Source organism: Necator americanus, chromosome I, assembly GCF_031761385.1.
Source record: "Necator americanus strain Aroian chromosome I, whole genome shotgun sequence".
NCBI lineage: Eukaryota > Metazoa > Nematoda > Chromadorea > Rhabditida > Ancylostomatidae > Necator > Necator americanus.
In genome coordinates, this window is record NC_087371.1 from 9,819,735 (window position 1) to 9,836,309 (window position 16,575).

Consider the following 16,575-nt stretch of genomic DNA (forward strand, 5'->3'; position numbering starts at 1 on the left):
GGATTTTTTTTGCTTGAGCAAATGTTACTTCCAATGCTGATTCAGAACACAAACTATAAGAAGGTCTGGAAATTTTGTAAATGTGTAGTTGATCCAGCAGGAGAGAAGTTCTGCAGAATTGTCGTCGTTTCGAACAATAAGATTCTCCCCAACTGAGGTGGGAAATGAATTAGTGTCGTGTATGTGGTGGACATGTCTACAAGCAAGTGCAAGTAAAAAAGTTCACAAATGCATTTAAAAAAAACTTGTTTACTATTTACTTGTATAAAAGCATTGCATCGAGCAAGTGCTTCTTCATTTTCTGCCTGCCGTTATAAATGAAGGTTGCAGTAAGCTTACTACTGCTAACATGTTATTGTTCTGAAGCTAATATTATGCGGATGCGTCGTCCCCGTAAACCACGAAGTGGATTTCTGATGATAGATAATGTAAGGACCTTAGCGACATCAACAACAGAGCCAAAAACGGATTCTGATGTGAAGAATAAAGCTCCAAGACATGTGAATGAAGAGAAACAGGAGTACTTAGCTATGAAAGAAGATTCTAATGAGAACATTGGGATGCAAGAACCAGAAATCGCACGAAGACCGATAGACAGGCAGGAAAAGTATTGGCATGAGCTAAATGAAAAAGAAGGTGACAAATGGAAAATCATTGAACCAGTACATGAAGGAAATGGAATCAGCTACAATATTTTCGTAAGAGATTTGGTTTGCAATCTTATGAATGTCGTCTATAGACAGGTTCTGTACCTAGATGCACTTCGATTTCAACAAAGATTTGGAAAAATCAAAGATTTTTCTGAAGGAAATGCTCGGGAATATTTTGAAGCGAAGAGATGTTAGTCAAATGAAATGTCTTTTAAATTTTACATCAAATAAATGTTCGTCCAACTTGTTTTCAGCAGGAGGATGGGTCGAGTGCGGGCGGCTCAGGCGATGACTCAGATGTGAGTGAGAGATTTAGATTCAGTCTACTGGGAGGGATAGAGCGGGCCTCAAACGGTCTCAAACGATTCTGAAGTGAAGTGAACGTGGTGGCGCATTGATTAAAGCGGATTGATTAACGGCAGACACTTTATCCTTTACTTTATCTACTCATTCAAATTCAAGTCATTTCTGCTGGTTCCAGCCAGATGTAGAGTTAACTGATGAGGATCGACGCACACTTCGCCATCCCTGTTCCACTCATCATGAGCGTCTCGTAAAGAGGTTTGAAAGAGCAGGTTGCACAGGAGTGAGTGGTCAGTTGTTCACTTTTTGCCTCCTACTACCTATATCATACTGAGCGTTTCATGCTTGAGCTTACAGATTTTTCCAGTACAGTATGCAGAGATTTTTTTGAATGTGTGTTGAAAACAGACGCGTCAATAAGTAGGTGCGATCCAAAGTAAGTGATGCTGCTGATATCACACTCTTGTTATTGATAATGTAGCACGGAATTAAAATCAGTGTGTTTTGTTTATGATGTTCCTATTGAAGGATATGCGAGAACTTCAACGTAATAAGAAAGAAGAAAAAGTGCTATGTTAAACTGTTTCCATGTTAATAAATTAGAAATTCTAATAAACAATTGATTAATAGTTTGCTCTTCTCTTCGTTCCACCTTGATCCCATTGCCCGCAAAATCGTTCATTTCACTCACCATTTTCATTTTGAATAATGAACGACGAATAAATAATAAAAGAAGAATATGCGAAAGTGATTGTCATCTATCCAAGTATTTACGAGTATAGAAGTTGCAAGGCCACGGAAATTTGTGCAGAGACTTTTAATCGGACAGTGTAGGGTTCAAGCCTTTGTAAGGAATAACGAATAAAAATTTCTTGGGAGTAATGGTAGCTGTTTCCTTAGGCTGATTAAGACAATAGAGACTGACTTGTTAAAAATTCCATCCGAACTTGTTTACGTTATTAGGAGGGGAAATATGGCTAATAATATAGTTTTCCACTCGTTGAAAGAGAGGTACAGTACAAGAACTCCTTCACTAACAATTGTATAGTAAGATCAAAATGAATTGAAGCACCGCGCAATTGAGTAAGCGGCTGCGCTTAAAGTGGCGCGGTGGAGCGCAGCGGTTAAGATTAGGAGGTAATCCTGATAGCACCATTCATCGCTGCAGTTCGTTATTCTCCCACCTCGATTCCTACCGCTTTCTCCGCCGCGGCACTTCAAGCGCATCCGCTTATGCAACTGCATTGTTTTTCATGTAGTGTTGATCCCAGTATAAACATCTGTACCGCAAAACTTGGGAAGTGAGTCAAATCAAATCTCTACCGTTGCCCACTGTTTACTGTATTGACTATGGTGCAAACGTATACATAATTTTCGCGTTCAATTATCTGCGCATGCAAGTTTGTGCTTCAGCTGCTCCTCGTTCCGGGTATTCGAGCGAATAGGCTCGTTTCTTCCCTTTTTTATTTAATTGAAATTTTCAGGTACATTTTAAGTAAATGTAATTTTCCTGCGATGTCCTGCATCAGCCTTAGTCCAGTAAACGGGATTCTAGTGCAATGTAGTTAAACTCGTAGAGATGGGGTCCGTGTCCACTCTGATTGCTACCTGCTTGCGGTGATTCTGCTTGATCTAAACCGTTTGAACGTACGCTTTGGGAACATACGAGCTAACTCACCTGCACAGTTATATGGTGCTAGATTCCCAAACGTTACAAAAAGTGCTGTCGTCCAGCACACTCCGAGTCCTTAAAGGCATCACCCCACGAATTTGGGGCGGTGGGGGTTTCAGGTGGGTAATGCCTATACGGGGTCGTAGATTATGGGGAGGAGGGTGATTCCGTCCATTTCTTCCTCATTGCCGTAAGAAACGGCCTGGAAGATGCGGCTTCGACCGTTACGGGGCGCTACTTTCTACAACGAGTTCGATTGGGGCGCGTCTTCCGGGCAGTTACTTATCTGGCAATTAGGAAGAAATGGTCGGAATCACCCTCCTCCCCATAATCTATGATCCCGTATAGGCATAATCCACCTAAAACCCGCACTACCCCAGTTTCGTGGGGTTATGCTTTCAACCTGAAAGATCAGCTGCCTGAAGGGAGCATGGAATCTTTGGTAACATCTACGTTTCGCAGAAACTGCCGGACACTGGTGAGTGAACAAACTGTGCCAGCAAACTTCAGGCTTCTACGATATCCCTGTATGTCATTTGCTGGGCTGCATTAAACACGCACAGGACCGGTTGGTCATCAGTTTCGGAGGCTGGACTATCTACTGCAGCGACGCTGACGAAAGGAAAGAGTAAACTGCGCAATAGCTGTGTGGAACAAGTGCAACAACATCGTAGATGAATCTGACTCAAGGTCGTCTAGATGCGTCTTTGTACGATTGCGAGGTCACAGAGTACGTAAACTTTGAATCGTAAATGCCTATACACCTGCGGAAACCACTGAAGACAACAATAACGATGCTTTCTACGATGAACCCAATGCGTTGATGGAAAATACCCGACCAGCAGCTGGTCATTGTCGAAGTCGACGCAAATGCGAAGATGGGACTTAAACAACAACCCGATGTGATAGGAAAATGATATTATCCAGCGGAGCACACATCGGACAACGGTCGATCGGAGTGAACAGACGATGGGTCTCGTAATTGCTTTCACGTTAAAGATGAATTATAGACGCTAACGGCCTACGTGTCAACCATTTTGACGCCTGAGGAGCAGCGTAAGCGGAAGAAGAGAGCTCTGGAACTTCAGCTTGACTACGTTTTGACGTGGAACGTTCCTCACTCAGATATCCGAAAATCTAGAGCTGTTGGGGGCATCGGATTCGACTCTGACCACTGCCATGTTCTTCTTAGCTTCAAGATATAGTTCAACATTAAAAAAAAAACCAATGGGCCCCTCTCCAATTGAATTGATGATCTGAAAGATGAAGGATGCAGAACGAAATTCCGCCAAGGAGGTTAGCAATGCGGATTCCTTCACAAAGTGCATCGAACACTGCAACGGAAGCGCTACATGTTCTAACTCTGAAGAATAAGTTCGCATTTGCTTTTGCGGAGACAAAATCTACAATCTATAGTTCTGTATGCATGTTCTGTATTCCGTACAGGAAAACCTTTTCCTGCAATCAGGAAAAGGTCTGAAACATTATGGCGGCAAAATGAGAGTGTTTGCAAGTCCTCAATAGTGCCAATGCAGGGAGTTTTGGTGAAGCTACTCTAACAATTTAGAAGGATTACTTCGACACACAAGAAGACACAGTTCATGAAGAACGCCTACTGCGAAGACGGGGGAGTACAACTTGATGGCTCCCATATCGTGGAATCTTCGTCATACGTATATCTCGGGTGTTCTATGAACTTGGAAAACGACTTGAAGGAAAAACTATCTAGAAGAATGAGGGCAGCATTGGCAGCATTCGCACCCGTCAGGGAAGCTACGGACCAATTGACGGACCAAGATCTTCGTGCCCATCTGTTTGACTAGAGAGTTCTTCCAGCACTCTGTTATGCAGCGGAGACGTGAGCGGACACCGCTGCTACGTTTACGAAGCTACTTACTATCCACAGAGCCCTTGAGAAATGTCCTCTGAAGTTTAGCCGGCGCACAAAAAACCTAGCAGGTCTTCGCAGCTCCGATTTAAGAGGAATATCCCGTTTTTGTCATCCAGTGAAATATATATCGAAGCATAGCATAGATGGACTGGTCACATTATGAGAAGAATTAACGATAGATGGACCTAAAGAACGCTAGAGTGGATATCAAGAGACGCTAAACGTCGTCGAGGGAGACCGCGAACGAGAAAGGGTGACGTGTTCGCTGCACGGATGGACCAGCTGAGAGCTCAGCTGGATACGAATCAAGGACCTCGTCAACGTCACTCACGAAACTTGAGAACATCTTGGATGACAATGGCGAGCGAACGAAACGGGTGAAGAGATGCTTGGGCCCGCATGTCCAGTGAAGACGGGCCATCTAAGTGTCTAAGTTAAGTACTCCAACACCTTGCTGAAGCAGCAAGCGCGACCAACTCCTAACTCGAGCCTGTTCATAGACGGACTTAGCGAGCAACCCGCCCGAATCAGATGTTGTATCCAAAAGATGAAAATGGAGTCTGGCAGAGGAGATGAAGTTAACGCAGGAATGCTGATACTTTTTTATCTGGGATTCGTGAGATAATGAAGATCCTTCGTTCAATGTGGATCAACGAAAGGATACCTGACACGTGGAGACACGCTATCATAATATTCTTCCACAAGAAGTTATCCGGTGAAGAGTTATGCGAGTTATGCGACAGATCTCTGGAACTGTTGAAGTATTTCTTTGCTGCGTATCATACGCAAGGTCTTGGATTATTCTGGATCGGCTTTTTTAAATATCGCGGAGGAACAAAACGCGACGAGCAAGTTGGCTCTTCTCCTGGTCGATCTACGATTGGGAAGGAGCGTCAGGAGAGTGTCTGGCAGTGGTATTCAAAGTCAATACTATTAGCCTTTCCGGGGTGCGGGACAAGAGGTACCCGTGAAAACCGGCTGACCGCTCCTGTCCTCCCTTCAGCACCGCGCTCCTCCGCGCAATTGCGGCTGCCGCTCCACCAGCTAGATATCCTTCACGACCGCCTGAGACCACCTACAACCCGCCTCCCTATTGCTCTCTGATCAACGCCGCGCGCGATCTTCGCGCCGCGACAAAGCGGTGGATAGTGCGAATTTTGAGGAGAGGGGGAGAAAAACAAATTGCCGCAGCGAATTCTGATGTACGGATATAGTAAACTAAGCGCATATTATTGGGAATAAAAGAGAAGAAGTAGAACCTTCTATCCAATGTAATTTTACATGAGTAAAAATTATCTCAAAAAGATGCTCCAGGAGAAAAAAATAGCATGCATGTATTTTCACACATCTCATAATTTAACACATTTCATGCCCTAAGTGTTCTATATAAACTAGCAGTGCATAAGTATGTGTTTGTTACGATGCCATTCGATGAATTCGTGTTCAACTTCCAACTGCAGCACCTGTAATAACGCGCTTTATGCGCTTATTACTTTGCATACATTCTTTAAACACCTTTCTACTTTTTAACTTTTCAAAATTTTACTTAGATATAATGTTTATATAGAGCAAATACTTGCTTTTACGTTTTTTACAGTTTTATATAATAGAACTTTGTATGGTTCTTCAAACTTCTTTCAACAACGTTTTCTCGCTTTATTTCTATCTATGCTCTGCATAAAATCAATACGGCAGGTTAGGTGTATTAGTGACGAACAGAGACCTTTGTATCTTTGAGGTATATCTTTAGGTACAGTGTATGTCTGCGAGGCATTATTCGCGCCTCGTTAATCGTTGGATGCCAGTTCTACCCAGCTAGATAAGCAAAAAGAAATCCTTAGAAAGCGAAAAAAAGTGAAGAAGATAGCATAACACCGATCAGTGGGACATTTTTTGAAGTACCTCTTGCATTCCCAGAGATGGATGAGTGTTTCCACCTAACAAGTCGAAACAGGATTTCATTTTCGCTTGCATTTCTAAATGGCATATCATTTATACAAACCTATTTCATTCCTTCCTTCTTTTATATTAACTTACAAGCATACTTTATGTAGACCTTCGAACAACATCTAATACCAGGTACTTTCCTTTCCGTTCGATTTTAAAAGCGCATCATAAGAGCTGTAGGCGCTGCGAAAAAAAAATCGTCGTAAGAGCGGTAGACGCGGCGAAATGGGAGGGGAGGGTGGCGTGGGCGTGGCGTCTTGAAGACGTAGCACAAAAGGAGCAATCAGGCCACTGTAGCGATTATGACGGTATCAGAAGACGCGCGGTGCAATTAACGACGCTCATTAGCCTCCTGGGTACGCGGCGGCACATCATACGGGTACCTCTTGACCACCTTTTATCGAATCTGACTGCAGCCTATGGACTACGTCTATGCATTGATAGGTTCAAGCGAATGTGGATCTCTTTGAAACCTTCAAAAAGAATCATAGTGTATGTGCACACGATCGAACTCGTTGATGAGTTCTGTAAGCTGGGGCGTATGCTGAAGAACAATGGCGACTACGAGAAAGATATTCAACGAAGATGCGCTGAGGTCACTTCTGCATTCAAATCCTTGACGAAATCTCTGTAGTCGACAACCATATCACCAACGAATTCGAGCTGCGAGTTTAGCTATTCGGCCTATTATGATGTGTGGATCAGAGACTTGGGCAGCACAGCCTACAGTGATGGAGAGGTTTGATTACACGGAAAGGACGCTATTTAAAAAGCAGCTCGGCTACTTTTGGCCTGGTATCCCACAATGAAGATGTTTACGCGGAAGTCAACCTGCTGTATGACGACGAATGATACGCAGAAAGTACCAGTATTTTACACCTGAATCAAAATTTGTTACAGATAATCGTCTTTGCTTCTTTTTTCACAATCTGAGGAGATCAGCAGACCACCTTCCTAAACAGATTCTGAAATATCCGTCGGGCACAAGCTGGAAAAGACTACTCTCCGAAAACTTCCACTTCCAGATTGAGTTGGTGCATGCAGTTCGGGCAAAACAGGATATGGAGTAGCAACGAAAGGACCGTTTCTGTGGAGGCTTTCTTGCTGAAAAACAAGAAGGTTAGGCAGACCTGTGGTCATCGACGACACTCCCGCGAAGTTGTGTACATTCGTGCACGATAACATCAGGCCTTGACTAAGTCAAGCAGGTCATAGAATATGTAAAGATGCAAATTGATGGAAGTCTCGAGTTACTGTAAGGGACGGCAATGCAATTTTCTCGAAAAATAGCGACATGGTAGATTTTAGCCGTGGAAGTACAACTATTCTCAAAGTACGCTTGTTATTTTGAAAACAATAAGAATGGTACAGTCGCTATCTAGATGCGCTACAGGATAATAGGAAGGTGAATATGGAGAAATCATTATTGACTACAAAGACTGTTTTAAGCGAAACAGATTTGTAAACGATTTATTTTATGGAAGCTAATCAATTGCACTTAAACAGAAAGTCGAGACAATAATCATGTTCTGGCATTTTTCTAAATCTATTGCAAATCCTGAATAAGATATTCAAACAAGGAATACCAAGTGCAGTAGACAGAATTGTCATTGTTGCAAAAACTTACTTTGGTTTACAAATCCAGTACGATGTTTCTACGCGTGCCATACAATCGAGAAACTCTGAACATACTCTCGAAGCAAACCCTAAAATGAGAGAATGCAGTAACTGAGAACGTGTACAGGTACTGTAACTGTTAAGAGAATGGAAATAGTGCAGTGTCTGTGTGGACTGGTATAGTAGGGTCAAAACGAAATGAAGAATGGTGCAGTTGTGTAAACCGCTGCGCTCGAAGCGTGGCGGTGGAGAAAGCGGTTGGAATCGAGTGGAACCAATCCTGAACTACAACGAAGAATGGTGGTAGCAAGGGTCCTTCCTCGGTCGTAACCGCTAACCTCCTCCGCTTCGAGCGCAGCAGGTTACTCAACTGCAGCGTGTTTCGCGTCGTTTTCACTCTACTATAGTGCGGTGCAAAAGCTTAGTTTCACCCCTGATTTTTCTAATAGCGGAGGTGGATCACTAGAACTAGACAATACTACCACCGTATTTCTCACCTGCGATAACCGTTATACAAATACCTTTGGCAGGAAACCTGATAAGCGCATGATGCCACGAACTTTTATTGAAAAATACGTCGGTGCAAAATCTTAGGTCCACTCCATAAAAACCGTGATTTGTTACAAAAATAAGGTCTGAGAACAAATTCAATACTTTGTTACTTCGTCTGTATTGTAAACAACATCATACATTCTATTTGACGTACTGCTGATAAGGATATCAATACTACGTCGTTTGCTTAACGTAGTCTTTTATTGATTTTCTTGAGCTGTAGCCAAGACTGGTATTAATTGTCTTTATTAAACAACAGCTGGGACAGCAAGGCGATTAAAAACCTTATTAAGCGACTCGAGAACGACTTACCCGTATATCCTGTCCTATACACGCTAATCAAAACACAAGCTGTCAAAATGGTCTCGCTTTGAACGATCCACGTGACTTTAAAGTGAGACCTATCATTAGTGGTATCGGCGGCCCCACAAATAGAATTTTCTGGCTGCTCAACATAATCCTAAATCAGCTGCTCAAATATGTCTCTGCCCACCTCAGCAGTTCTAACAACTTCCTATAACATCTTCGCAGTACGTCGGTTGAGCGTGAATGTGTAGTAGAGCCCTTTGACGTTACGTCACTCTATATGAACGTTTCACACGATGTAGCGATGCAGCTGTTCATGAACTGCTGACGCAGCGCCAGGCTTCATTGAATATGTATGGATTGAGCATTAGGCAGATCATGACACTGATAAATGGTCATGCCTGAATTGCTCTATTTTCTGATGGTCGGGACAGTACTACCGACAGCTTAGAGAGATAGCTATGGGACAGAGGCTGGCACCCGCTCTCGCAATTGTTTTCATGGCCGAAAAGCCTATAATAGGCCGCAAACCACCGCTGTATTTTCGTTACAGAGATGATTGTTGCGTCGTCTGCTCAGCAGAAGCAGAACTAGACACGTGCTTCAATCTTCTCAATCAGCAGTGTCTGCACAGTAAGTTCACAAGGGAGAAACCGATAGACAACTGGTTGCTTTATTGAATACGCACATTTACTTGCGGAATGGGATATGGAAGACTAGGTGGTACCGGAAACTCAGTAGCAAAAACATCTTAATCCACTATCTTTCAGCGCATCCCAGCAAAATGAGAAATCTGTTGTAGGTAACATGTACAGGACGGCGGCAAGAGTCTCATCGAGTAGCCAGGAAAAAACATGGTCTGTAGATCTGGCCCGTAAAGTGGCAATATCCAATGGGTACCCAACTGGAAATGGTGCTACCCGACAAACATGACATCCCTCGAAGTTCCAACGTAGTAGTGGATGGCCCAGAAAAGATCCCTTTCTACAATATATCTGATGATATGAGCAGAGTGGTCCGGAGCTGTTTACGAAAAGCGGGTTTAGAGAATGACGTGAGGGTTGTGAAAATACCTCCAGTGAGCCTCAAGGGTCGGCTGGTACGTAATCGCGCGTATGACCGACTCTGTACAACTCCCAGCTGCGTGGTTTGCCCGTATGGCAGAGAGGGTGACTGCATGGTATCAGTAGTGTATCGTATCACGTGCAGTTTGTGCGGTGGCGATTACATAAGGGAAACGCGACGTCCACTGTGTATTATGGTCAAGGAGCATCTAGATGGACTCGCAAAATCTAAATTCTTCACCCCACTCGGGGCACACCGTAGAATATGTCATCCAAACTCCGAAGTAGAGGTAGAGGTTAGTATATTATCCTACGAGCCGGAGATCACAGCACGCAGAACACTAGAGGCATTTTGGATAACCGCCAAAAGTCCAAAAATGAACAAGAAGGATGAATGCATTGCTATCACAACCTATGCTAGTTTTGATCTATGGGGCGGGCGGTGAGGTCCCTATATAAAACACTTGTGACTCATGGCTTTGGTACGTTGTGGTCTGTCGCGTTATCAAGTCTAGTGAATGAGGTAAGCACTCATGTCCCACCACCGAAGTACGCTTTGAGAAGACTCGTTCTTCTTTTCTCAGATCTGGCCAGTAGTGTCTGTAGCCGTGGGGCCCATCGAGGTTCTATTTCTTTTCGTCGGAGAACACCAGCTGAATATCAAATAAGAACTTGGCAGATTATCTGCAAGAGTATCTCACCTTTTTCCAAAACGTGCTCATGTGTGCGCGAGCGAACTTAAGGCTGACAACCTTGTGGTGGTCAGGCAAACGAAGTGCATGTTTCATAACTCGATTAACGATATGAGGACAGCGGTGTAAGTACTGTCCATCTTGATGCAGGCAGATCAGGAAGATGCCGGAGGCTGTCCGCGGCCTCGCTGCTGTTGGAAGATGTCCGAACTAAGCGCCTTTCATTCCTTCTAGATAACTTTCTTGGACATAGTGATTTTTTCCCTATGGGCTGCTGTGTTATTCAGATAATGGTTGATGCAGTTGTGAGAGAGATCTGGAGATGAGTTGTGAGATGTGAGCTGGACTTTGCCATTGAAATAGGTGACTTTGCATCGGCCTGTTTATACCCAACTTTACGCGGGATAATATGATCATGGGAAAATCTGCGTGGGAAAGCCATAATCATGAAATTTTCGCGTGGACCTAGAATTTTGCCCTGGCCTATTTTCAGAAAAAAAAAACTTCGTGGGGTCTTGGGATGATCAGGTATCTTGCCAAGGGTATTTGTATAGAAGCTCTCGCAGGTGAGAAATGCGGTGGTGGTATTGCCTTGCTCCGGTGATCCGTTTTTAGGCCGCTATTAGGAAAATCAGGGGTGGGCCTAAAATTTTGCACTGCACTATATATGTAGGCTCTTCTTCAAAAATGTAGTGAACTGCGAAGATGTCAGGTTCATTACCACTCATTTGCGGTATAAGAATAGTTGCAACAGGAATCGTCGCAAAAGCGGTGTCTTCCATGCCGTTTTTTTTACGACGATTAGGGAAGGATGAGCTGTTCGCCACGCTGAATTCGGCAATCTACCGAACCTTCGGTTCTTCAATCTACTATCCGAACTCTGCGCTTTCGATCTGAGTTCTGCACCGCATCAAAATCGTGATACGTTGTCTTTAACTAGCTCACACTTAACAAATGTTATAATCCGCAAAATGCTTAACTTACAAATCATCCAAACGATGTAAATTGAACACTTACTGACTGCTCCTTGGCAGCCTTTCTGCTCGCTTTCTTGGACGTATAACATGTGCTTGGAGAAACATGGGGTATTAATTGAACGACGACCATCTAACGTGACGCTTTTTCGCTCCTGAAAAGTCCACTGTTACGTTCCTTTCCTGAGTATGTTGCAACGCTAATGTCATGAGTCAGACATCTCTTCCTAGTGCGGATCCATTACATCATCTATGTATTTTGCAAGGAAAATGCTCAATTGTCTTTTTTTACTAGAATTGTCTTTTTTACTAATGAGGCCTATACACCATTAGATATCCTCTTTCATAATTCTCGGCTTTATCACAGGCAAAAATTTTTCCATCTCAGCATTCATTTCGCTCCTTGATTTCTCAAATTTTAACTCATCTTCATCTTCAGGGACGCTATGGCGACAAGTACTTTACGCACTTCTTATTGATGTTTCGTGTGTGATGGTTGCTGCAAATGGAGGAGGTTACGCGTGAGGTGTGTGTTCGAAGTTGCTGTTAAAAGGCAAAACAAGAAATATGAGTTCAGGGTGTGGAGAATCCAGCAGGGATTCAGATACGTCTAGCACAATTTCGGACATGCTGCGTTACCGTAATATCGTACAGATTTTGCATGGATGCGCCAGTCTTTTGAAGATAACGCAGGTGCGTTTTAGCATTCGCTATCAGTTAATGCTCTGTTATCAGTTAATAGAACAGGCTCAGTTTTGTTATTTTGCAAGAGCTATCGTCTTTTTTCCTTCGTGACATGATAAGCATTGCGATGTTGCTCTTGTAACCGTTCAGTTAAAGGCACCGTGTCATGAATCTGACATACAGTCGGGTCAAAACTACACGAAGCACGGTGCAGTTACGTATGCTGTGCTTGAAGCGGCGCGGTGGAGACGGTTTTCGGATTCAAGGTGGGATCATCGTGAATTGCAACGTTGAGTGATCCTCAAGCAGGGGTCCTTCCTCGATCCTAACAACTACGCTCCACTGCGCTGATTCCAGCCCACCCGCTTACGAAAAAGCACAGTGCTTCATGTCATTTTGATTTTACTATAATTGAGAAACCTTGGGAAATGTAGAGTTCGGAGTGTGAATTGCCAATATGAGCGTCACCACGGACAAGTTCCCCTAATCGTACTGAAGAACAGTGTAAAAATTGCATTTGTTTCTACGATGTACGTTAGAAGGGGCAAACCCTGTTTTCGCTCCGGTTCGCTCAGCAACCTAATCGTTCCTTTTACTTGAATATTTTGCTGAGGAGACCTAATTGGCTTTCGATCGCTCGCACGTGGATCCAGCGCGTGCACAAGGGTGACGCGTTCTCATAAAGAGAAAAGAAGTGAAATAAGAACAAACACCATTCTCCATGCCGCTATTCAGGATGTAGAGGAGAACTGAACATGACAACGTTCACACTCCTAATCTGCAACCCGAACTCCTATGTTTTCCATCACGTTTCCACTCTACATCATTTCGTGATACGCTTCGTTTAGACTAGTGCAATTTCGTAACTATGCATGAAAATAAGCACCTTGTCAAGTATATATAACATCAAAAACAATTTCAAACCTTATCATCGTCGGGTTGTGCAGTACCTCCTAAGGTCTTCGCTTCGTTTTCAATCTATAAATTGACTTTAAAAGGTTTTATCGGTGCCATCTGTATTTATGTGACAAACAGATGAAGTATATAGAGCCTCTTGAAGCATCGAAATTTCTATTTGTTCTCATAATGTGAAATTAGTACATGTCACACAATGACCATGACCTACGCATGCAAGGAATTATTTTGCTATTAGATGTTTGTCTCCTTAATACTTGGAAAATACTGGACTGTACTAATGGATAATCTCCCTCACTAGAAGGATCACTTCCTGTTAGTTGCGAGGCTAGGTGGCGCGTCCTCAGGTAGCGGATAGAGGACTAACCGCGGGCCAAAAGCGGAATTATGCCTGCAAAGAAATGGGAGTGGATTCAGGGACGGACTCTCTTCTTCTGCTATTCTAAGACTGACTCATAACATTCTTATATCTTTCACATTGGTCCAGCCAAAAGCCTGCAATCAAGTGACTGAGAGGCGCAAGGGAGGCGGTTTGGAGTCGCCACTAACGGATAACCTCCGCTTCTCCACTCTGGAAGAACGCAACGTTCTCCTTAAACTCACGAGACCACAGACTGCAGTCTGCCCATGATTTTTGAAACCATATGCATGTCACAGCAATAAGAAAGAGTTTCCCTACTCCGGAGGAAACATGGTACGGTGGCGCCGCGAAGGACGGAGGTTGCAAAGTCATCCTAGCTACCGAGACGGGAGAAAGACTAGGATGACAATTTACACTTATAATGCTTGCTCGCGTACATCGAAAGTGGCTTTTGAAGATCTAATGATGCAAAGCAGAATGATTAAGTACAACGTCATCGGACTGACCGAAACGAGATGACGCCACTAACGTTGTTGCCCTTGTTGTTTTCCTTGTCAACATAAGTATGGCAAAGAACATCGACCCTTTCAAAAAAACTTACGACCTGAATTGGATGTGTACGAATTAGAAGATGTGGTTCAACGACAGTTTTGACCATCTTCGTCACCTATGCTTCAATTTCAGCATGACGATGTTCATGGAGAATGGATAAGTTTCTGATGCCCCATTCAAGCTCAACGGAAACGAATATATGCGAATGCTCCAGCTATGTATACTTAGGTTGGGAAATTAACATGGTGAAAGTTCTTTCGTCTGAGCTATGCAGCAGGAAACGAGCGCCTAGGGGAGCGGGTGAGTGGGTTCCATGCGATATTAAGCGTACTGTAGGTAGACCGAGAACCTAATGGTCAAAATTTCAAAAAGTTCTTCAAGGAAATATTTCATACTCTTCGTGCCCCTCGCGAAAGAAGAAACCAGTGGACGAGTCTCTCACGCGAGTCAGAAAATCGAAAAATTACTCGACAGCTCGACCATTCCGTAGAACAAAGAGAGTCATGATGGTATTGACTTTCGCGTGTACGTGCTAGAGTAATTCGACTTTATACAGAGCCCATCAAAATGCACGTTTTGTTATTTTGCAGCGCATGAAAACGTATAAGACGGTCAATCACGTGAGAACTTCTCATTCCCTAAATACAAATAATTAATGCTCATGCTGATGTGAACCCACGAACCCAAAAACAAGCGGCCTTGTAAGGAATCCGTTCAACAGTAAAAAAACAATGAAAAACAAAAATTTGAGCGGACGGAAAAGCGTGATAACAACGAGCGCTACGTTTCATAATAATTCATAAAAAAACGAAGGAAAATAGAGAAACTTCAATTGAAAGGTGATGAAGGAATTAGGAACTTTACTAGGAAATTTAGGGAGATCAACTAACTATGTTGTCAATATACGCATCCGAGGAATTTGCTAGAAATTTCTTCAGCAAATTTCTTGCCGCCGTATATTTCCTTGCCAAGTCAGAGAACGTCTGAAGTTTGAAATTCTTTCTGTTATATTATTAGCGGTAATAAGTGATTGAAAAATATCCTAACTCTACATTCGATAACATTTCTCCACATGGAAAAATGGATGAGAAAAGACGAAACATTTTCCTATCGGATCAAACTTGAAAACATTGGGACATACCGTAAGATTTCGATCAATTTCTCCTTCATTAGTGGAATCAGATGTGTGATTTCGCGTGAGAGGTTCTTGCATTCTTGGCTTTCTTCTGACTAAAGCTTGAGTAAAATTTCTGTTACCATTCATTTCGTCTTTTAGGTAAATGTCAGTTTTGTCACTTTTGTCACCTTTATATGTAATCTACGGCATTAATCAATCGAACTTACCCACTGGATCACCATATCGTTTGACGGTTTTTGGTTGCACACAGTACAGTATAAGCCATGTAAAAGTCAAAACAACCTTCATTGGTAGAGACAAACTACGAATAAAGCTAACATGCAGGTGTACCTTATCGACCACCTTCTGATAGTGAATTTGTTGAGGTTTTTGATTCGATCGATACCACAAGCTCTGTAAAAAGCCGACTTGACGGAACATGAATAAAAATGTATTGAACGAGAACCGTTAATATCTCAGTTTTTGTTTTGCATGCGGATCTTGCGCGAAAAGTCTAATTAGTCAAAATCAAATTTCATCCAGTAATCAGTGTATTTTCAGAAAAAAAATTGAAGAAGTCCACAACATGTTATCCTATTTTATTCTTTGAACAGTGCCATGAGTTTTAGATCTAAAGAGCTGAATACTGGTGGTTTAATTTGTTGTTTTGGAATAAACATCGTTTTAAAGGCATCACCCCACGAATCTGGGGTGGTGCGGATTTCAGGTGGAGAGTTTCTATACTGGATCGTACAATATGGAGAGCAGAGTGATCCCGTCCATTTCTTCCTAATTGCCGCAAAAAACGGCCCGGAAGATGCGGCGTGGGCACAAGGCGTGCTCCGTGCGAATCGAACTTGTAGAAAATAGGGCGCCGGAACGCTCAAAGTCGTATCTTCAGGGCCATTTTTTTTGCGACAATTAGGAAGAAATAGACCGAATCACCCTTCTCTCCGTAATCTACGACTCCGTATATGCATAACCCACTTGAAATCCGCACCACCCCAGATTCGTGGAGTGATGCCTTTAACGAAAATAGAGGTGATTGCAATCCATAAGTTCAAGATGAAGGGCGCAAGTTACGGAGCTCTGAGCTGCCGTACATTCTGTTGTGTTCTAATTCAATTCTGTTGTCAGAATAACTGCAAGAACTTCAGATTAAGTTTGATAAGTTTGATAATAAGTTTATAGCTTTAATATCTTAGGCTACCATTCACTCTGAAATTCTGTTTTCGTGACATTGTTATGTTATGGGTTACGGTTTCTCGAATGGACCTA

The 16,575-nt window shown here is 42.9% G+C and overlaps 3 protein-coding genes across 5 annotated transcripts; 2 read left to right on the forward strand and 1 right to left on the reverse strand.

Moving 5' to 3' along the window:
* Positions 1-317: 317 nt before the first annotated feature.
* Positions 318-1,548, forward strand: RB195_005016 (uncharacterized protein; the record flags this gene model as incomplete). Of its 2 annotated transcripts, none has more annotated exons than XM_064177286.1 (6): positions 318-698; positions 757-840; positions 905-949; positions 1,132-1,243; positions 1,311-1,389; positions 1,482-1,548. In XM_064177286.1, 6 exons carry the CDS (start codon positions 318-320, stop codon positions 1,546-1,548), a joined length of 768 nt encoding a protein of 255 aa, XP_064034411.1. The 2 variants fall into 2 exon arrangements, with proteins under 2 accessions (XP_064034411.1, XP_064034412.1); XM_064177287.1 differs by having other exon boundaries at positions 381-698.
* Positions 1,549-5,140: 3,592 nt separating this feature from the next.
* RB195_005017 (uncharacterized protein) lies at positions 5,141-5,620 on the forward strand (the record flags this gene model as incomplete). The annotated part of the gene is made up of 1 exon (XM_064177288.1): positions 5,141-5,620. The coding sequence occupies one exon, from the start codon at positions 5,141-5,143 to the stop codon at positions 5,618-5,620; it is 480 nt and encodes a 159-aa protein (XP_064034413.1).
* Positions 5,621-7,951: 2,331 nt separating this feature from the next.
* On the reverse strand, positions 7,952-15,738 carry RB195_005018 (uncharacterized protein; the record flags this gene model as incomplete). Of its 2 annotated transcripts, none has more annotated exons than XM_064177289.1 (7): positions 7,952-8,021; positions 8,091-8,169; positions 11,712-11,823; positions 13,277-13,330; positions 15,071-15,163; positions 15,322-15,410; positions 15,525-15,738. In XM_064177289.1, 7 exons carry the CDS (start codon positions 15,736-15,738, stop codon positions 7,952-7,954), a joined length of 711 nt encoding a protein of 236 aa, XP_064034414.1. The 2 variants fall into 2 exon arrangements, with proteins under 2 accessions (XP_064034414.1, XP_064034415.1); XM_064177290.1 differs by having other exon boundaries at positions 15,525-15,606.
* Between the last annotated feature and the right edge of the window lie 837 nt (positions 15,739-16,575).